At 45.9% G+C, this 21,960-nt stretch overlaps 1 protein-coding gene across 1 annotated transcript in view; it reads right to left on the bottom strand.

Annotated features, from left to right (window-relative positions):
• Positions 1-9,036: 9,036 nt before the first annotated feature.
• Positions 9,037-21,960, bottom strand: part of GRIN2B (glutamate ionotropic receptor NMDA type subunit 2B) — a 293,640-nt gene continuing 280,716 nt past the window's right edge. The window contains exons 9-12 of the mRNA XM_061206434.1: positions 18,366-18,526; positions 16,376-16,563; positions 13,574-13,812; positions 9,037-10,953 (exon numbers count right to left, since the gene is read on the bottom strand). Of these exons, the coding sequence (XP_061062417.1) occupies positions 9,037-10,953; positions 13,574-13,812; positions 16,376-16,563; positions 18,366-18,526 (2,505 nt within the window). The remainder of the gene's footprint in view (positions 10,954-13,573; positions 13,813-16,375; positions 16,564-18,365; positions 18,527-21,960) is intronic.

Below are 21,960 nucleotides of genomic sequence, written 5' to 3'. Positions count from 1 at the left end.
ATCCTGTGGGCAAAATAAAGTGACTCCTTTTCGATTACCATTTATAATAACATCAAATATTTTTCAGCACCTTTCATAAACAAGATGCACTGCTAGGTGCTACAGGAGATAAAAAGATGAATAAATGCATGACCCCTGACCTCAAGGCGTTTATAATCTAGCAGGGGAGATGGATGTATAGTTAAATAACCATAAATAAGATGGTCCATGATGGCTGCATAATACCATGCATAATATATTATGCATAATATAATGCATAATATCTTTGACTCACACCCTGAAGCCACAAAAAATTAAACCTGCAAGATCAGCTAAATAACCATAAATAAGATGGTCCATGATGGCTGCCACTAGACAGATTAAAGTGTTATGAGCATCCACAAAAGGCATATACATATATATGGGTTTTTTTTGGGGGGGGGCCGGGGATGGCAGATGAAGACGGTGAACATGATGGACCAGATGTTCTGGTCTTTGAAGACTTGTATTGAGGAAGATGGATATTATGCAAGAAGGGAATGAGATAAGAGATGGGGAGGAGAGAATTTGGGGCAAAGGGAGCAGTTTAAGGAAAGACAAAAGTGGGAGAACAAGTTGGTACAGGAAAGGAAAGGGACAAAAATGTGATTCCCCTGTTGTCTGGGCCCAGGTGCACACAGGCAAATAACAGGAAGTTATTCTTGCTGGTGGATTGTGGCAAATACAGCCCATTGAAGGGTCGTTTGTTTTGTTCCGAGTTGGAAAATGACATGATTTAATTTGTACTGAGCAAGTGATACTGATGAGAGTAGATTCAAATATAAAATCTTGGAACAGTGCTAAAAGACACAAATAATCCAGACTAGAGGGAAGGGCCTGAATGAAAAGACTTGGAAACTTTCAAGGTACGAATTAACGGCTTTCCAGATGATTAGATGTGCAGGATGAGGGAAATCAAGGAGGCAAAAGTGGCTGAAAATCTTTAGTCTGGTGACAGAAAGAATCGGGGTACCATTAATCAAAGGGGGGACTTGGTGATTATGTTGGTTTCCATTGGATATTTGACTCAATACAAAGTTAGTTGTCCAGGAAGTGGCTGGAAATATGTGCATTAAGATGAAGTGAAAAGTTGGGTCTAGTAGTGAAGATTTGGAATTCATCCTCATGCAGAGAGTCGTTGAAGTTGTGGAAAATAGAAATATTGCTACAGAAGCACAGAGGAAAGGAGAAGAACATCAAGCTCAGAACATCATGGCAAGTCGATGCTGAGGGGGCAGGACGGACAGCAGGAACCAGTGAGGGAACACAGAGAGGACCAGAGGGCTGCGGTCAAAACCAGAACGTGCTGCTACCCAGCGGTGAACTTCGGGTAGTGTTCATGGTGCCGAAGAGCAGAATTAAAAAAAAAAAAAGATTACCGGATTTTGTAACAAGGAGTTCATTGGAATGTTGTCACTGAGTAGTTTCAGTAGAGCGGCAGGATGTAGCCCAATTTTAAAGGGTAAGTCACGCGCATTAACTGAGGAAATGAAGAAAGAAAGACGACCCTTTCGAGAAATTTGGAAGTGAAAAGAAAAAAATGGAGCTAGGACAGGAAATCAAGAGTCTAACTGGACTGAGAGAAGATTGGGATTTAGGGACTGTTGTAGGACTTGTTTTTGGAGATGGTGGAACACTGAGGACTGTTTTTAGAGATGGTCGTAGGCAGGTGTGTGGAAGGGATTAAAGATGCAACAGAATGGAGTGCTATTGGCTGGAGCGCCACAGAAGAGGTTGGTGGGGCGGGTATCAGAGTACGGGGAAGAGGGGCACCCAGTTGGGAGGGAGGATGGCGAAGATGAGTGAAGGATGGGAGAAATTTAAAGGTAGAGAGGAGAGGTCATGTGAGAATTTGCAAAATCAGGTGTCTTTTCTTAGTAATTCAGTAGGAAAGAGACGAGATGAAAATGAAAATAAAAAACAAATGAACAAACCCTTGGAGAATGTGACAGGGAGTCAACACTGGAGAATAAAAAAGATGTCTGAGCTGGGTAGGGTTTAGGTGAGATTAAATGGACCCAATCTGTGCTCTTTGGCATACGTTTTGACCTTCTGTTCTTGGAGATGGAGTGGATGTTGGGAGAATGGGAGACAGAGTTAGAAAAGCAAGGTAGGTGGGGTGAGAAGGCGAGAGGAGGAAGAGATTGCTGGTGAGGGTGTTGTTGATATGGGTGATCACAGGGTGAGACCAAGGAGGGAAGTAAATGAAATCAGAGGGGTTTATGGACCAGAACAACAGAGGGACCCTGAAGGAAGGCAGATAGGATATAGAAAATGCCAGGTTGTGGTCAGAGAGGGAATTTCAGTTTTAGCACTGGGAGGCGGAATAATTCCAAAAGAAGGATTCAGGCAAGGCCACGATGGGGAGAGGTGAATCTCTGTAGTGTTTTTAAAATAATATAATGCATAATATCTTTGACTCACACCCTGAAGCCAGAAAAAATTAAACCTGCATGTATAAATCCACCCATTTATGCACACCTATTTATACATACATATTACATCCATTTAAATATTGTATGCTTTTGCATTCCCATATTATATGTGAGTATAATATACTCCATTTTAAATTCTTTGATGTTCTTCACAGCACTAGCCCAGGGGCATGATATGTGTTCAGTAGACATTGGTTTAATTGAACTAACACATTTAACTAGAGCTTTTACTTTTTTCTCCTGCAGAGTACTGGAATCTGCTCTACCGCCTAAATCACAACGCTAAGGTAATTACGAAAAAGAGAGTTCAGGTTTAAACTGAGGAGACCAAACCTTTAAAATAACAGTTTTATAATGGGCTTAGTGTTGTGCTTTTTCATTGTACCCTTAATCCTTGCAGCGAGTTCCATTTCTCTCACCTTTGCCAAAACACGAATTCTACACACAAGAGTCCCGAGGCTATGGGGAATTCTACTCATCTGCTCTGCTTTCCACCCTTAGTTCTCATCAGGAGTCCTCACCCTCAGAATCACACCAGCAATTCTGCTGTAAAGCTCAGAACAGAGCCAGAAACTCACCACGATGGGCTCGGAGGTGGATGCAAATGGACACGCTGGCAGAGAAACATGGATGATTTCTAACTCTGCCCACTTATTCCCAGTACTGCTATCCGAACCCATCACTCTCTGGGCAAAATTCCTTTTCCTTGCTTCGGCATTGTAAATTAGAAGCCCCAAACCTAATTAATCTCTCCAAGGCACGGAAAGAGCACTGATTTTCACTTAAGGCTTTTGGGGGCATTCTTTGTCATGAGAATAGATAGGTCTCTATGCTTTAAGTCAGAGGACCCATAGAACCCCTGCATGGTGATTGAGTCAATGTGGTTGGAACGGGATGGAGGGGGGATATATGAAGATATCTTGGGATTTTATATGATACTGGAACCCCCGAACTAGAATGGAATCCTAGATCTAAACTATGATTAGAAGTTCTCAGACTGCCGAATCTACATTTTAGCGTTGTCCCAAATACCTGGTAGGTCTAAAAAAGAACTGCCCACCAGTTAAGTTGTACCCGGTAGTCCAGTAGCTTCCATTAGTGTGTGTTGGGATCACCCGAGATCCCCTATGGAGGTGGGGAAGTGGAGAACATAGAACGACCCAGCTACACTGGAAGATTAATTGAACTGGGACAGAGGAGAGACAATGACAGTAACTTTTTATTGTCATAATTTGATCTTTCCAGTTGTCTACTCAGTAACTTGTACCAGAGGAGAAACATCAGTCTTCCATTTTCTACAGAAGGAGTCAAAGCCCTTAACCTGTCCTACAAGGTACAGATGTTAGAAATTCATAAACTACACACTCATGTGGCTGCTTATTGAAAATAATTCCCGGCTGGGAGTCCTATTGCTGTGTCACATGAGCCTTAAATAAAAGCAGGAGAAGGATGAGATGGTTTAAATGTCTTCATACTCTAGAACCTATGTCTTTCCTCCCTACTCTGTGACTCTTAGCGTTCTTTGTGCTATCCCTCTTCTCCTATACCGTTACTTTATTTCCAGGAAAAGAAATGAGAACCCTAATGCAAGCTAGGTGTTGCAATGTCTAAATTTCTAATATGGCTTAATACGGCACCCTTCCTGGGATGATTTTCATTTAAATGACAGATGAGCAGCTCAGGGCTAAAGGAATAATTCTGTGTGGGAAGCCAGTAGTTGGAGTGGGGTGGGGAATAAAAAGGAAAGGTCTTCTCAGGACCTCTGAAGCCACACCATGGACCAATGCCATACCCATTCCAGGGTAACTGTCTACCCTGAGCTGCTTCTCACCCATAAAGAGTTCCTTAGACAGGAAGGAGAATCTCTTGACACTCGAGTGAAGAATGAAACGCTCCACCAAAGTATCTGGCAGTCTACCGAGCACACATTCCTTATATGGCTTTGGGCTCAGACAGCACAGAAGGTATGGCCACAATACCTAGAAATGCCTAATGCGTTCATCCATAGCACTGCAGCTGCATCATTTATGCACACATCTGAATCATTCCTAACACACCAAACAGACACACGCAGGGTGTCAAGCAGTGAGAGGGCTTTTTTAAAGAGATGGGAATTAAAAGAATAAAGTGAGTTCTGGAATAGCTTTTTCCAAAGGTTATTGCCCAAACAATCTGGTTATGCTGTCCCTAAATCTTGAACTAAGTAAAAACCAAACCAAAAAACAAACAACAAAAACAAACAAACAAACAAAAACCCCCAAGAAACCCTAGTCCTTAAATGAGATGTGCAGGTGACCAGCACACTGCGTTTTGGTAACACAGTTTCTTCACCTCCCATGCAGAGAATTCACCCTTGGGCAACTTCTGATGGCCATGGAAGACTGGGCGGGTGATATTCCCTTAATTTTCTAGACGACTCCTATTTTATCACATTACACATGCATTTTGGCACTACTGACACCACCGACATTTAATGGAATCATTTGGGATTTTTTCTCCCTCAGTCACAATATGGCTGTGGCCAGTAGAGGGGAATCCATATCAAGGACGTTTCCCACGTTCTGGCTGAAGAAATACAGTGACATACTTTGAAATTACAAGATCCACTGTACATGCGTCACTCTGAAGGGTGTGCACACTCTTGACTCAGGCAAATTCAAGGGTCAGATTACCTGAAGTTGGTAGAAATGCTGAGATTTAAGCATGGCCACCGAAAGGAGTGATATAGGACCACACCCACCGACTCACTTCCACAGTGGAAGGGAATGATAAAGGACACGAAAGATAGAAAGCACGGACTCTGAAGAAAGTCGGAACCATTAGCGCTCCCGAGGGTGTCTGTGGAATCTCATAGTTTGGACAGACTGGGTCTTTGTCCAGACCCATCTGTGGAAGAGATGGGGCTGATAGCTGAATTCATCCTCATGCATTTTTCCTGGCTTCTTATTTTGCAGTGAAGTTAACATCTAGAACTTGGCATGGCTCAGCCTTCCTTTCTTTAAGCTTTCTTGAGCAGGCCATGAATATCTTATTTGGTCTCAATTCATACATTCAGTTGAAGAGAAGTGACCAACGGGGGCCAAAGAGGGGTTTAGAGAAATGGAATTACCCAGCTGACAGCTTTTGATGATGGCAGGATAGGACAAAAATGTAATGTAATATCTCAGCTAAATGGATTTGGAAATTTCATCCGGTGGTAAAGAGAGAGAGGCTGCCACCCTTCACAAAGACAAGGGTCCAGTGAAAGAAATTCTACTTGTCTGGTTAACCCAAGGTCAGGTTCTGAATACCTGGCTCGAGGCAAATAGCACCTTCCTGATGGCAGAAGCAAGGACAAGGCAAATATAAAGTCACTACTGGCACTGTCCCTCCTGTGCTCACCCTTCTACCTCTAAACCCAACTTCTGAGACCTTTCTAAGAGAATCCTCTGGCCACTGAGCTTTGAGTAGAGCCGGTAATCTTTCCTGGAAAAGCATGCACATTTGTCAGACATGTATCCAGGGCTACCTCCCTGTAACCAGATAGCACATGCTTCAAGAAAGGAGACCTCGTGGGAATTTTCTGGGTGTGCCTGCAGCGCTGATCTCTAAGGAGGAATGGAGGGGGCCGGGGAGAGGGCTGGAGCCCAGGTAGTAGGAAGAAAAGAGTCAGAGTGACTGAGGTGCTTGTTAAACATTAGAGGGGGCTGCGGAGAGATTTCTTAGGACTGAGCTTCCTGAAACCTCTCAGCCACATCAAGGATGAGGGGTTGATTTGACCTCAATTCTGGTTTAAGCCCTTTGGGGAATCTTTCCCACCCTCGGTGCCGATAGGGAAGATATGGCGCCACCAGCTTGACTTTGCACGGATGCTGGTGATCTATGGTCTACCTGGAAGATAGGAGTTGGGCCTAGGGTTTGCCTGGAGCCAAACTGGACCCGACGTCAAGCCCAGGCCGACAGGCATGACTACTTCTCACAGGCCAATGAGAAGACTGGTGAGGTGGGAGGTGGGACACACAGCCCCTTCCCTGGCTTAGTCACCACGGTGGCCTCCATTCCCGTTCATTGTTCTCCGGACACCCTGAAGCGAAAGCCATACAAAACAATTCCCCCGAAATGGAAAATGAAACCCCGAAACAAAACACTTCTTCCCCCTTCATTCCCATCCCGACCCCGCTCCCTCCGGCCAACACCCTGAATACTCACGAGAGAACACTTTATCTATACAAAATTAATTAGAAAACAAAATATTTACATATGAAATAAACACCATCTTGATTTCTGTCACCAGCGGAGACGACAGAGCCCCCTTTGTTCTAGATTGCTGTTCGCTAGGTTAGTTGGTTTGGTTTTTCTATTTGAAAGGGATGAGGTAAGAGGAAGAGTGAGGGAGGAGCCCCTGACCTGGGACAGAGTCGGGGCGAAGAATGTTTGACGGCCCTTCGCCTTCTTCCTCCTGGAGATGTCTCACGCCCTCTGTCCTCTCTCTCCAAGTCCTTCCTTGAATCTAAGGTAAAGCACTCCGTGCTCCTCTCTCCAAATCTGTGAGAGGTTCAGCCCCTTGCCCCCAGGTTCGTTTTAGAAAGAAAACAAAGCTTTACAAGGCCTTCGGTTGGCTTGAAAATGAAAGATACTGAGGTAAAGATCAAGGAGGAGAGTGGGGGCAGCAGTCAAGGGCTGGGGGGTGAGGAAGGGAGGTGAGTCGGGGCGGGTGGGACTTGAAGAGACATGGCAACTTCCTTCCAGAGGAGGACGAGCACCTTTCTGGTTTGTGTGTCCTGTGTGCAACATGGAGATCCTGCAGCCAAGCTTCCAAACTGACCTGGCTCTTTGGCTGCCACCCTGGGTAAGGGGAGGATGGCAGGACAGTGGAACTGACCCACGGGACACGCCTACCCCAAGTGTCAGGACTGGCAGTGACAAGTATTCGTTTCCCTTCTCAAGTTTCCAACTTTGAGTGAAGGGGGTATCACATCTGCCAGTGCCCTCATCCCTGGAGTTTTATATGTATATATATATATATATATATATATTTTTTTTTATTCTTGTCTGGTACAATCTGGGAGGGGAAGGAGGTGCTGCAGGAAGGTGGAGGGGTTTCTACAGAGAGTGTCTGCACTGGGTTCAGCGTCACATCCTCAGGGAGCCAGACCCAATGGGGTAGCGGGGGAGTCCCTTCTCGCCTCCCGTTCCCACTTCCGAACCTCTTCCCTTCCCTCCACTGTTTCCCGAGCTGTACTCGTGCAGCAAGCTCATGCCTCTTCACTGGCAGTTCCCTATCGGCTGTGGCCAGTTCAGGGGGGTAACAAGCCTGCTCTCCCAGCTCCAGGTTAAGCAAGAAGGGATCAAAGCATTGAAAACATCCCCCTCTCTCACTTACCCAACCATAAACGACCCCCCTGTCCTTCAACACCTTACTTAGCTCCTCCCCACAAACTGGCCAGCTGAGGGTCTAAAAAGCTCAGACGAGCTTTGTACAATCTTCTGCCCTCAGGTACAGGCCAAAAGAATCCTGGCTGCTTCTATTTCCCTTTAGCCTTCCTGGAAAGTTCTTGGCCAAAACTGGTGGAACGTATTGGCAGCCACGGAGGAATTATTTTTGTACGATTGTTCACCCACGTTTTTGTCTAGACCACAGGAACTTCTCCGTCAAGAACTTCCATTCTCCTCATTCGGGAAGGGTGAAGGGGAGAGACAGCCAAAATTCAGGTAACATAGGACCATCTCTGTTTGTATATAAGCCAAAACAAGCCCGGTGCTTAGGGATATTGAAAGAAACAACATTATGAGTCAAGGTTGCCTTCTCCGCATGAAAAGGCCTGATGACAGGCGTGTATAGACAACACGTGTGCAAGTGTATATAGACACACATGCACACGCAGTCCCTCCTTCCTTGCCTCTAATGCACCATGAAACACTGCTCTGATGTACTGTCCATCATCCGCCAATGACCTTTCATTCCAGTTCACCACCAGTAAGTCTCATGGAATTGAAGCAAACTTTTTTTTTTTTTTTTGGCTTATATAGAAACACACATGGCTTCCCACCCTCTGCTTGGCGCACGATCCCCAAACACACGCCATCTAAGCAACAAGAATTTAGCAAAAGCCTCTTTTCATTCACAGGCAGTATGCTAAAGGAGCTTATTGGGGCGCTTTTGCTTCCTCACCTAAACATAAAGATCAGTTCGGGGAGAGCTATCCTGTGCTCCCGTGGCCTCCTCCTGCTTCTCCTTGCTTCACTCGAAGTGGGTGGCAAAGAGTCCTTCCACGCTAGGAGCAAGCTCGCGCGTGGCCACTTCCTTCAACCACTCCGCCCTCGCCGGCTGAGCGAGCCCACCGCATCCTCTCGCGGCAACTGGGAACTGGAAGGATGGACAGACCGGGAAGGAGGAGGGGACTGGAAAGGGAGCAGAGATGCTTCTGGTCACCAGGGTCGCCCTCAGAAGGAATCGGAACTCCAGGATCCCATAAATAAATGAAAACGACAAGAAAGGAGCAAATGGGAACCAAGTTCACCCCCGTCACCCTCTGTGACATGCGCACCACACGTCCACAGCCCCGACCCTCCCGTACCCACCTTCGCCTCTCTCTTCCCTCACTCAGACATCAGACTCAATGCTAGACAGTTTCTCATACACATGCCCATTGCTGGAGCCATTGAAAGCCCTGGGGTTTTTGTTGTTAGGCACACAGGGGTTGGACTGGTTCCCTATACAGATGTCTTTCTGGAAACGGCCTGGTACAGCCCCGTGCAGGGCCGACACCACCGGCTTGTTGGTGACAAGGGCACGGAAGTCCGGCCTGGCCTTCGGCACCCCTGCCACCGTGGGCTGCCTGAAGAAGTAGGATTTGCTGCCGTGGAGCAAGCACTGGTCGTCCCCGAAAGTGGGGATGAAAGGGTTCTGCGTGACCCGGTCGGGGTAGAGCGACTTGCTGAGCATGTAGCTGCCGCCGCCGCCGCCGCCGCCGCCGCCGCCGCCGCCGCCGCCGCCGCCGCCGCCGCCGGGGTTGCCGTGGTTGCCATGGTTGCCATGGTGGTGATGTCCCGCGGCCGGCGCCGCCACCTTGCCGTTGCCGAAAGCGCTCTCGCCGGCCGGCATCTCAAACATGTGCGCGTAGGGACTGCCGTCCAGGAAGCGGCCCTTGTCTTTCAGGCTCACGCTGCGCGGGGCCAGGGCGGCCTCCTCCTTCTGCAGGTCCACGAAGGTGTCGTAGGAGTGCTGGCGCCGCAGCTTGTTCCGGGTCTTCTTCTGCGCCTTGGAGTTGGTCGGGCTCTGGGGGTACTTGGCGGCGGACGCGCTGGACGTCACGGCCACCGGGGCGGCCGGCTGGTCCAGCTCCTGCAGGGAGTTGTCCTCGCTGATGTCGTACAGGTTGCCGGCCTTCTTGCACGCCTCGCAGCGGATGCACGCCTGCCGGCCCGAGTTCTGCCCGGCCACGGTCGTCGAGTAGTTGTGCAGCTTGGACGGGCAGCTGCGGCAGAAGTTGCCCCCGGAGCGCTCTTCCCAGTCCACGCTGGCCAGGCTCTTCTCCCAGGGGGCCGGGACCCCGCCGACTCCGCCGTGCTTGTCCCCCGGCCCGTGCTTGAGGTGCGCCCGGTTGGTGCAGGGCCCTCCCCCGCCGACCGAGTCGCGCTTGAAGTCCTCGCCGCGCTCCTTGTAGATGTCGGTCAGGTCCACGTGCTCCCAGTGCGGCGAGGTCTCCTTGGCGCGGAACTGGTCCAGGTAGAAGTCCCGCAGCCCCTCCTTGTCCCTGAAGTAGCGCTTGTGGTCGGGGGAGCGGGGCGGCCGGCGGCGGTAGGCCAGCTCGATCTCGTCGAACTCGCGGCGGGACTTGGCCGAGGCCGGCCGCTTCTTCAGGCTGTCCTTGTACTGCTGCTTCCGCCTCTTGGCCGCGTTGCCCTCGATGTTGCCGTAGGTGACCGTATGCGTGGAGATGTCCGACACGTCGGAGCGGATCAGGTCGTCGTGGCCGCCGTAGCGGTCGCTCTTGAACGAGAACTTGCCGTACAGGTCGCTGAGCTGGCTGTGCTTGGCGGAGGGGAGGCCGATGTCCAGGGGCTTCTTGCCGAGGGACCTGGGCTGCGTGGTGAAGGGCGGGTTGTCGCAGTCGTAGAGCCCGTCGATGGAGCTGGCGCTGCCGATGCTGTGCGGCCGGTGGTGGGGGTCCTGGTACGCGTTGCTGTCCTTCAGCTGCAGGTTGCCGAAAGTCCTCTCCACCTCGCTGATGTAGTCGCTGAAGAGGTTCTCCTCGCAGGGCGGGTTGTTGTAGGATTTGCAGTCAGAGTGCGTGAAGCTGCGGCGGTGCTCGGAGATGTCGTAGACGGACGACTCGCGGCGGATGAAGTCCAGGGCGCTCTGTGGGGAGCCGTTCACGCCGGACAGGTTGGCCATGTTCTTGGCCGTGCGGAGCAGACGCAGGATGTTGGAGTGTGTGTTGTTCATGGTCGCGGTGGGGGAATTCATCACGGATTGGCGCTCCTCGATGGCCACCCCGTGGATGCAGCTGTAGATACCCTGGAAGGAGGATGGGACCGGTTAGGTCTCCGGAGAGGCAGGAGGTGACTATAAAGACCAGCCCCCAACCAACCCACCACTGACTGCCTAAGTGGATGAGAAAAGTCAGAGAAGACATGAAAGAGATGGTCTTACACACTGACAGAAACATACGGCTAGAAGCTTGCCTGCCTCATCCCCCTGCACTTAGCCAGTCGCATCACGAGCTGGTGGCCTGGCGATCCGGAGGGGACATGGCTACACCGAGTGACCTGAGCACATGGATTCGAATTGCAAGACAGGACATTCTTGCCTCAACTCCACTACTGACTCGAATTGATTTTCCTTTCTGTGCTGAGGTTTCTGTGTCTCAAAAATGAGGCCGTGATAGCAACTGATAGCAAAAAATATTGTCAGCCTTCTGGAAATCAGTCGCAATGCTCTACAGATGCTGGGGCTTTTCGGCCCTGCTGGTCACCCTTGGCTGGCAGTAAAGCACAGCGGAGCCCAGGCGCTCACAACTGCCACTCTTTTCCGGCTCTGACAAACTTTGAGCAGCTGTTAGGATTTTGGTCACCAAATCTCAGCTGAGCAATTCTCTTCTTGAGCCAAGCGTGAACCAAATTCACAGGGACAGGCAGGCAGCCCTGGGGTCAAAGAGGGATTTTTCTCCTGCTGTGCCCTATACCAGGGCACGAAGGACCTGGGACAGATATTCCAGTACTAAATAGGAATAAAGAATCCCCTTGTTGGGGAGAGGGAGGTGGGGGAGGGAAGGACTGGGAGTTTGGGGTTAGCAGACGCAAACTAGTATATACAGGATGGATAAACAACAAGGTCCTACTGTAGAGCACAGGGAACTACATTCAGTAGCCTGTGATAAACCACAATGGAAAAAAACTATGAAAAAGAATGTAGATATATGTACAACGGAATGACTTCGCTGTGCAGCAGAAACTAACACAACGTTGTAAATTGACTGTACTTCAGTAAAATAAATAAATAAATAAAAGAATCTCCTTGTAGAGTCCTCTCCTTTATTCTCTCTTTAGCTCCTGGTTTCCTCCTTAGAGTCTCTCACCCAGTTACTCTGATCATAAATAACTGATATCTTAACAAATTAGTATTGACTGAGAACTCCCTGTGTGCAGCTCCTTGTGCAGAGCCCTGAAGAGCACCATCCAGGAGAGGGAAAGGCTCGGGCTCAAGTCTAAAGTCAGGCCGACCTCCTGCCAATCTCTTGTTCCCTGCCTTGAAAGGTGGACACATTTGGAACTTTTCTGCCTGGCAAGGGAAGGTCTTTGCAGAGGAGGTTGTTTGAACTGTTATCTTTAAAACTAGGGGGATAAATTTGGAAAGGGGCTGTCCCGATGGAGGGGGATGAGAGGAGAGAAGATTAGAAAGGAGAACGGCAGCTAAATGGGAAAGAAGGAAGATTTGCATATGATAAGCCTCAGTTTCCCCGAGGCAGCAGTGAGGTAAGAGATCTTTAAGAGAAGGTTCCTCTACTTTCCTTCTCAGGCCTCCTTTCTAACCCTTCTTGATTATGGCCAGGAGAAAATGCATTTTTCCTCTACAGAGCCATTGATTATGTCGAGGGGCTACGAATGGGATTTCTATTACAGGTTCCCCCCGCTGGCGCCATCCCCCTCTCTGGAGAGGTCTTGGGAAGGGCCACGCAGTGCAACGACGTGGCTCAGGGACCACAAGTCCCAACCTCCAGCTGCCAGGTAACTGAATAGCCTGCAGCAACTCACAGCCGGAGAGGACACTTTCTCTATCAACTAAAATACTACAGGAAAATGATCAAAAGACGGAACAATTTAATGAGTACTCCATTTTCTTATATAATTCCATTAGAGACAAAGTTGGTAATTTATGTCTGAAGCCTAGACCTCTATTCGAAGAAGACATTTGAGTTCACCTCTCCTGAATGAATCCCATAACTTTATTAACAAATTCAAAAGAAGTCTGTGTTTTTTTTGTTTTTTTTTTTAGCTCTTCCCTGTGACCCTCTGTTCATATTCAAAACTGTGTTCAAAATCTCACTTTGGACTAGACACATAGAAGAGAACTAAATAAAGAACGACATTATACTCTTGCTCCAATTAAGGAAGTTTCTGGAATGCAAATTTCTTACAGGTCAGGACTTATTTCTGAAGGTTCTGTTAATCTCTTTAACGCCCCAAACTCACACATGGTTAAAACATAGAGTAGGATGGTGAAATTACCAACAATGTATCTTTGGATGTCAGAATAAGAGAGATCTATTTCATGATTTAAATAGAAATGGGATTTTTTTAAAGGATTAAATGATTAATCCCACCTCTGCAGAATTAACTAACGGTGATGAAAGGCATCTGGGAAAAGGCCAAATGTTTCATTTTGATAGATCTGCCAGTTCTTATTGAGAACCAAATGCCCAAACCCCAGACAGAAATCTGTTTCTTGAAGGAAAAACTGCATCACCTGTTTTTTGAGCCACTTGAAATTATGTCATCCCACCCCCCCGGGGAAATGTACATGATGTGGTTTCTCGCTTTAGCAGCCTCGGGCCGGAGTTAGTGCCCTCCTGGGTCTCTGTGCTCTGCACAGTGAGCTGTCTTTCCCAAGCTCCAAGCACCTCAATCAAAGCACTTACTCTGCTGATGGAGAAGACCATGCCAGGCTTGCCAGAACACACACCCATAAAGCAGTGCCTGAACTGCCAATAGAAGAGGTGTTCGCAAATGAAGGTGATGAGGCTGAGAGCCATGGCGGCCCCCAGCATGTAGAAGACGCCCGCCATGTTGTCAATGTCCAGCTGGCTGCTCATGACCTCATTCTTCTCATTGTGGCAGATGCCCGTGAGCCACAGAGCTTCCAGCTCCTCCATCTCCCCTGGGGATGGGACGGGAAGGAGAGCAGGCAGAGAGAGGAGAGAGGGGGTGAGAGGGGTGTTGGGGAAAGGAGAGGAAAACATGAGAGAGAAAGAGAGAAGGAGACATAAAGAAAGAAAACCAACAGAGAAAGTTAGTGATTTTATTAAATACTGTTATGTATTAACTTATCAATGTATTCAGGTATTCAATGAAAACATAACGTGGGTACCACCGGTGACACAAAGATAGGAGACATTACCTCTGTGCCCCATTACCTACCCAGTGTAAATTGGTATATAAACAATCAGTATGACAAGCTATAGGCAGGTCACAAGAGCTGCTTGAATTAGTGAGAGTAATTTTGCAGATGGGTGGCCAGTGGGTTTTCATGAGGAATGTAGGACTTGGAGGTGGGCATGGTGAATGGGTGAATTTTAATTTATATTGCACAAAAAGGCACTCCAGGCAGCAGAAATAGCATGATCAAGGGGAGGAAGGTAGAAAATCACAAGGCGTATTTGGGAAAGGCAGGCAGAACGAGTCAAACAGAGTAACACTAGGCAAGGGAAGCTGAATACAAAAGGTTGATGCAAGATCGCTGAGGGCCTGAGTATCAGACTAAAGCGCTTTGAGCTTTCTGTTGTTGTTGTTGTAGACAGTGAGGAACAACATAACTGAACAAGCGATTCAGAAAATTGCTCTCAAAAAATGTGCAAAGCAGATTGGGTGGGGGGAGGAGAGACAGAGACATATCGGCAGAGAGATTGATTGATTCCCTAGAGGCCCTCAGGCTTCCTGATCTCTTGTTGAAAATATAAGTATTCACAGTAAAAGGGAGGAAGCTGCAGTAAAATGAGACCACCAAATTCGGACCTGCCTCCTTTTAACGCTGCTTAAGGAAGTTTTGATTAATTCAGGTCATGCCAGGTTACGATAACCTTCATCCACTTCAGTGGATACTAGGAATTAGAAAGGTAGAAATCGTAGACAAAAGGAAAATGACAGAAACCATATGCCCGAGAATGCATCTAATTCTAGACAAGCGAAAATCTGAAAATCTCATGAAGAAAATTGCCTGTTCCAATAGTTCCAGTTTGGTTCAAAATGTGAACCTTGTCTGAAAAATCTGACCGAAGCCCTGGCAACTTCTGCAAATCGTCTCTACGGCTGCTCTTCCTCGTGGAGAGAGGCCCCGTTATTGCCTTTAAGTGACAGCTGCATTACAATGACAGAAGCTCTTATACCAAAATGGTTTGTAACACTCCACCTAGAACCCCCCTCCTCTTTCCAATGTTAATCAAATCACTTTTCACTCATTTCTTGAATCAAACTATGATTTTCCTAACTAGGGAACAACTGACTTCACCCAGAGTCTGACAATCCCCCTATGCTCTTCTGCTGCTTCTTGCATCCCTAACAGCAAAGATTCTGCAGACAGAACTTAGGGAACCGCTTGGTTGATGGCCTGTGAGGCCAAGTAGCGTCAGGCTGCTCATCCGTAACTGGATTAGCTTCTGTGAGACGAACAGGAGGAGTGGGTGCTTTAGACGATAAAGTGAAGAGGGGTGCGGAAGGCGTGAGTGTAACGAAACAGGAGATGAGATTTTCTCAAAGCAAGCTGTCTGCTGAGTCTGCCACGAGAATCACGCTGGGGAGTGGGTGCCTTCCGGTGTCTGCCTCTGAGGACCCTGGCCCTGCTTCCTACCTCTTCCGGAGGGACAAGCAAGATGGGAGAGGGAAGGATGAGCAGAGGGCCACGTGTGGATTTCTCTGGGCCCAGAGAGAGCAGAGACCTTTCCGAAATTCCATCCACTGCTCTGGCCACATGCGAGAAGGCTGTTTGGGGAACTTCTAATCCCAGCCCCTCTTACTTTATCCCTGAGGGTTTGATCATACCCTGCAATCCTGAAACACACCTCCTTGACTGACTAATCCTCTCCCCCAAATTTCACCCTGGGTTGGATTGTATAACCACGCCCCACTGCCCCCCGCAGTTCCTTTGTTGAAGTCCTAACTCCCAGTATCTTGAAATGTGACTTTATTTGGAAGTAGGGTAATTGCAGATGTAACTGGTTAAAATGAGGTCACCTGGATACGGTGGGCTCCTAATCCAATATTACTGGTATCCTCAAAAAGGGAGGGAATCAGACACACACATGTACAGAGGGAAAACATGCACACAGGGAGAAAGCCATGTGAACGTGAAGGCAGAGCAGGGGTGATGCATCTACAAGCCAAGGAACGCTGTAGATTGCCAGCAAACCACCATGAGCTTAGGGGAGAGGCATGGAGCGGATTCTCCCTCGAGTCCCTCATTAGGAACCAAAGCCGACACTTTGATCTTAGGGTTCTGGCCTCCAGAACCTTGAGCCAAATGTCTGTTGTTTAAGTCACTCAGTTTGTGGTACTTTGTTACAAAGCGTTAGGAAACTAATAATATATACCCTCCAAATCTCCTAGTATACTGTGAAATGCTTTTCTGGAAATGCAGAGGTTAGAGGGATGGGGAAGGAAGAAGGGTTGATGTTTCGGACTGGCCATTGGAAGAGGCCAAATAGGCACTGTCCCTTTCTTTAACTCACCATCTCCGAAGAGCTGCAGGATAGCAAGGTCCACCTGGCGCTTCCATCCAGAATCCTTTTGGATGGCAATGCCATAACCAGTGGAAGCAAAGACCTTCCCGCTGCCAATGGTCACCAGCTTGCAGCCTTCGTCTCTGCCTGCCATGTAGTTCAGCACTGCTGCATCGTAGATGAAGGCATCCAGTTTCCTGCGTGAGAAAGAAACAAACAAAGCAAGTCCAGTGGAGGAATCTTAGTACAAAACTACCAATGGAGTCATTAATAGGAAGCAGTAGGGCTCCAGCAGACTGTGGGGAGAAGTGGTTCAAAGTCAGGCTCAAGGTGGAACTCAGCCAGAAACTAAAGCCTAAATCCCAGGCTGTTCTTTGTGTGATTTCAGGTTGAAAGGAGGAGTTCTCTCCCTCCCACTGGGAATGATGAGAATGTAAGCTGGGCCTGAAGCCAACTCATAAGCTGTGTCTGAAAGGAGAAGGAGCAAAAAGGAATCAATAAAAATAATAACAGAAATAATGAAAAGGAACCATCACAATGATAACAACAAATAGCATGGGTTAGACTTATATACCATTTTTCATTTCTCAGTTCATTACAGTCTGGAGTGTGGTAAGTGTAGGTAGACATGTAGCACTAGATGGGCAATGCTTTTTTTGCAGTCAGAAGGGTTTCAATATTCTGTTTTGCAGCACAAGGAGAGAAGTGAGTCACTGGGGTGGTGGCAGCATAAGCTTGTGTCAAGAGCAAACGTGTGAAACCACAAGCCAATGCAGCATACAGGAGAATTCAGAGGTCTCAAATTCCCAAACGTATGAGAATCTCATTGTACATACTGTGCTTTTCAAGGAAGGAATATATAGGGAAGGGGGTAAAGCTAGGGGCAAGGTCAGGAAGGTATAGGTCAGTATTTAAACACATCAAAGGGAGAATAAGAAATTGATATATTCATATAGGTAATAGAGAGGTCTGCAAGAAAGAAAGGCAGGCATCATCCTCTTCACTTTTACAAGTTAAGTTAGCTTTACTCCTCCTTAAGAAAAAAGAAACCCTTTCTGGCATGATAAGACTCAGAACATTTTTTCAAAAGGCCTGTGAGTATCCTTTAGGAGGGGTGTCCATCAAAAAGCCAAAGCTCTGACTGACAACTGTGATTGTACCAGGGACCAGACTGCCCAAAGTGGTCCATCCCAAACTCAAATCCCATCTTCTGAAATCTGCTGTGACTACATAATGATAAGACAGAGAGTCTAACAGTATTTAATAAACATGCATCTGGGTGGTTCTTCCAGAACCAGAGCCACCAGGAGGTCTAAGTGTTGCTAGTTAACCTACAACACAGGAAATCAGCTATGAGGCCCCAGGACCCTCAAATTCCAACAACTCTCATGGTCAACTGTCTGTTTTATTCTGCAGCTGTGGCTTCTGAAGGCCAAATGAATGAAGGAACCGATGTGGCTGAGATTATGCAAGCAAACATATTTGCAGTTCATGAGCTCCTTTTAGTGAACGAACTGAGATTACAGAGCTGGAGCAAAGAATGCCAATTTTGTTGGAACTGGAGATTGGTTAACACATTCTTACTGTGTGCTGTCTAAAAACATTTACCCTTTCATTGTTTATTTCTCCCTGCCCATAAGACACCAAAATCATCATTTTCACCTTTTGGTCAACAGGTCTTTATTTCATGTGTAATGTGTGAACTTTAGCCTTGACTCTCCCCTTTGACTTTTACATCTATTACATTCTTGTTTCATGTTTACATTAATGCAAGTAGAATACAGTTTATTAAAAATACATAGAAGTGAATAATAGCATAGGAATCTCTGTGCACTGGCCTGAATTACACTGCCACTTTAACTTGGAGATCCATAAGGAGCAAATGCTGCCTTCTTTGCTTTAACATGGTGTGGCACCAAGCATGGCACATCTGATTCCACGTATGTTTAATAAACGTGAGCAACATATCAAAGATTCTGAGCTTGGAAGCAGTTCTTACCCTGTTTTCAGGGAGAGCAATGCATCATCCACACCCCTCTGGTTGAACTTCCCCATGTAGGCGTGCATTTCCGCATAGTTATTGCGAATATTCCTCTCCGTGCTGCCGTTGGGCACAGTACCAAAGCGGAAAGGGGGTGAGAAGTCATTAGGTCTCTGGAACTGGAGACAGAGAGAGAGAGAGAGAGAGAGAGAGAGAGAGAGAGAGAGAAAATATGAGTGCTTCAGAAAATGTGAAGAGATACTACGTTAGCATTAGTGGATTTATCATGGAAGGGACAAACAAGAGTTCACCAAATACATTAGCCCTCACTCAGGAGCAGCAATTGCTATCTGAAAGTGAACTTCAATTCAACTCAATTTATTCCACATTGTTGAGAGCTTTCTATCTGCCCACCCTTGACTTGAATCTGTAACACTTGTGTGCCGCATTTATGCACACTGCACAAAACCAGGGATGATGGAGATGTGCTATTAGCTTAACTGCAGTGGGCTGGTTACCTTTATTTCTGAAAATTGTGTGAAATCTGCTTCCAGGCCCCTTCATTGCACTATCAAGGCTACAGGACGTTAGTGAGGTAAGCTACATCATACTCCTGAAAATCACTTGTTGGATAGCAAATATGTTTTGCTAAGAAGTTTTCTCTTGACCTTGCTTGATGCTTTAAAAGCCCATATTTATCCTACATGAGTTGTAGGATAAATCGTAAAAGCAAATGCAATTTTAATTATGTTCCCTCTCGTGTTTAAGAACTGAGTGTGGATTACCAGGGCTTAGCATCACAAAGTGAAATCTCTTGGATTTTCACCCCTATGACATCAACTTTATTTCTGGCTATTGCCCTGCAATGAGCAAGTCTTTATGTTGCTTCCTGAACACACAATTCATTCATTTGTATCTTCACGGCCTCACAGAGTCTGTTCCCTCAGCCTGAACTCACCTTTCTCCCCGGGCCAATTCATGTCCTTCACCTCAACATGTAACTCAAAGCAATTTCTTCAGGACACTTTCTATGAGTTCTTCCTTCCATCAAGTCTACCCAACAGTGACCCATCAGTACTTTGTGTTCTTGCTTTAGATCATAATTAATACTACAAATTCATTTACTTTCTAAATGAGCTGGCTAAGTTCTGAGAGCTAGTCTCTGACGTAGTCATGAAGCTCTAGATTGAGACAGATATGGACTGAAGAGCAGCTCTGCCACTTACTACTGTGTGACGTGGGGCAAGTAATAGGAGCTCTCTGTGCATCATTTCCTCATATGTAATAAGGAGACAATAATGTCTACTTTTCAAGACTGTTGTGTGTATTAAATGATACAATGTACAAGAAGTGCGTGGCACAGCATCTTGCACACAGTAAGTGCTCAAAGAAGACTCCTTATATTATTTTAAATTCATGTCTATATTCTGCATTCCCTAGTAAACTTCATACTTTCTAAGTTTCTCACTCTATTAGAACAGCAATGATCAGACAGAATGTGACCAGAGTGTGTGGTCATATGTGCTGTGCCTTGGTATAGGAAAGACAATCTAGATATTTGAAGTCCACTTGGTTTCAATACTATACCATTCGCTGTGGAGATACATTTGAAAATCTAACTCAGGAGTACTCCGAAGCTTTGGAGCTGTCTGGGCTTCAAGCCATTCTCCTTTCTCCTTCCCTTGACCTGAGACACTCAAGAGCTTCTCAGAATATGGGGATTTCATGGACCACAAAATGTCACAGCACCAGGAACCGCAAATGCCATCTTCATTGCTTAAAGTTGGCCATAGTTAAAAGTAAGGTCATGCAGTGGTGTTTGTTAGGTAATCTGAAATGCATCAAAAGACCACTACTTTCTGACTTACCATGGTGCTTTTTGCCATTAAGAGTTTCTGTTTAATTATTTTTAAACAGGCTGTGATTTTTAAATGAATAAAGACACTGTAAAAGAGTCAAAGAATTTTAGAGTTGGATGAGCCACTCAAGGTTAACTAGTCCAAACCTTTCATTTTACAGATGAAGACAGAGGCCCACAGAGGACAAGTAATTTGCTCAATGTCCCACAGTAGCAGTGATGGCTAACATTATCAGGAATCATGTTGGCTTAATTAATAGTATTCCTCATGGTCCCCAGCAGATAACAAGTTTAAAGTAAACAGGGATATGTTTTGTTGGAAGAGACAGAATGCTGTGCATAGAACTGTCAATTATAATACTTCAGATGTTTGAAAAAAGGTATCCCCCAATCAAAAGTCGAGTAGATACCATGGCAGGCAGCAGTATAACCAAACAAGCTCCCTTTAATCAGTAATTCCCCACTTTGCTAGGACAATGACAACTGATGCTCACAGTGTCCAAATACTAGGGTCCAAAGTATTTTCTGAAACATCAATGAATGTTGAAATCATGTCCAGTACAATGCTGGTATAAATTTTTATGTTCCAGTTTTTTTGAAAATTGGCAATCCATGTAAGGTAGATACAATAATTTTTTTTAAATTAAAAATTTTTTATTGAAGTATAATTGATTTATAGTGTTGTGTCAATTTCTGCTGTACAGCAAAGTGATTCAGTTATACAAATATATATTATTTTTCATATTCTTTTTCATTATGGTTTATAACAGGCCATTGAATATAGTTCCCTGAGCCATATAGTAGGACCTTGTTGTTTATCCATTCTATATATATAATAGTTTTCATCTGCTAATCCAAAACTCCCAATCCTTCCCCCCCGCACCGCCTCCGCCTTCCCCTTGGCAACCACAAATCTGTTCTCTATAGATACAACAATTTTTGATTAACCAAATGGAATGTGATACCCAGAGTGCCTCACGTCCTGATGAAGCTAGATTATGGAAAGTTTCCATACTACTCTCAATTAACTTTAATTTCTAAGTTATCTTTAGATTTCTAGATGCTGTTTTATAACTATATCTTTGAATACATAAAAACTAAAGAAATAATAAAGGACCTAGAATAGCCAAGATGACCTTGAAGAAGAAGAACAAAGTTGAAAGACTTATACTACCTGACTTCAAGACTTATAAAGCTGTAGTAATCATGACAGTGGGATATTAGCATAGAGAGAGTAAAGAGATCATGGGAACAGAATGGAGTGCCCCCAATAGACCAACACATGTATGGTGCAAAGGTGATTCAGGACAGATAGGACAGTCTTCAACCAGTGGTGTCAGAACAGCTAGCTATTCATATGCAAAAAAACCTTCATTCCATACCTCACAAGATATATAGAAATTAACACAAAGTAGATCATATATCTAAATACAAATCCTAAAATTATAACATTTCCAGGAGAAAATATAGGAGAAAGGCTTTGTCACCTTGAGTTAGACAAAGGTTTCTTAGATATGACACCAAAGTACAATCCACCACACAAAAAAAGATAAATTGGACTTTGTTAAAATTAAGAACTCTTTGAAAGACACCGTTAAGATCATGGAAAGACAAGCCACTGGCAAGATAAAAATATTTGAAAACAATTTAAAGCTATTAAAGAACTAAAGGAATTAAATAAGAAGATAGCAAGACTCTTGAATAGTTAAAGCATCTTCCATCAGAAAACAATCAGAGAAATCAGCCAACACTAGA

This window comes from Eubalaena glacialis, chromosome 11 (genome assembly GCF_028564815.1).
Source record: "Eubalaena glacialis isolate mEubGla1 chromosome 11, mEubGla1.1.hap2.+ XY, whole genome shotgun sequence".
NCBI lineage: Eukaryota > Metazoa > Chordata > Mammalia > Artiodactyla > Balaenidae > Eubalaena > Eubalaena glacialis.
Note: the sequence above shows the minus strand (reverse complement) of the source record. Positions and strands in the feature narration are given on the sequence as shown.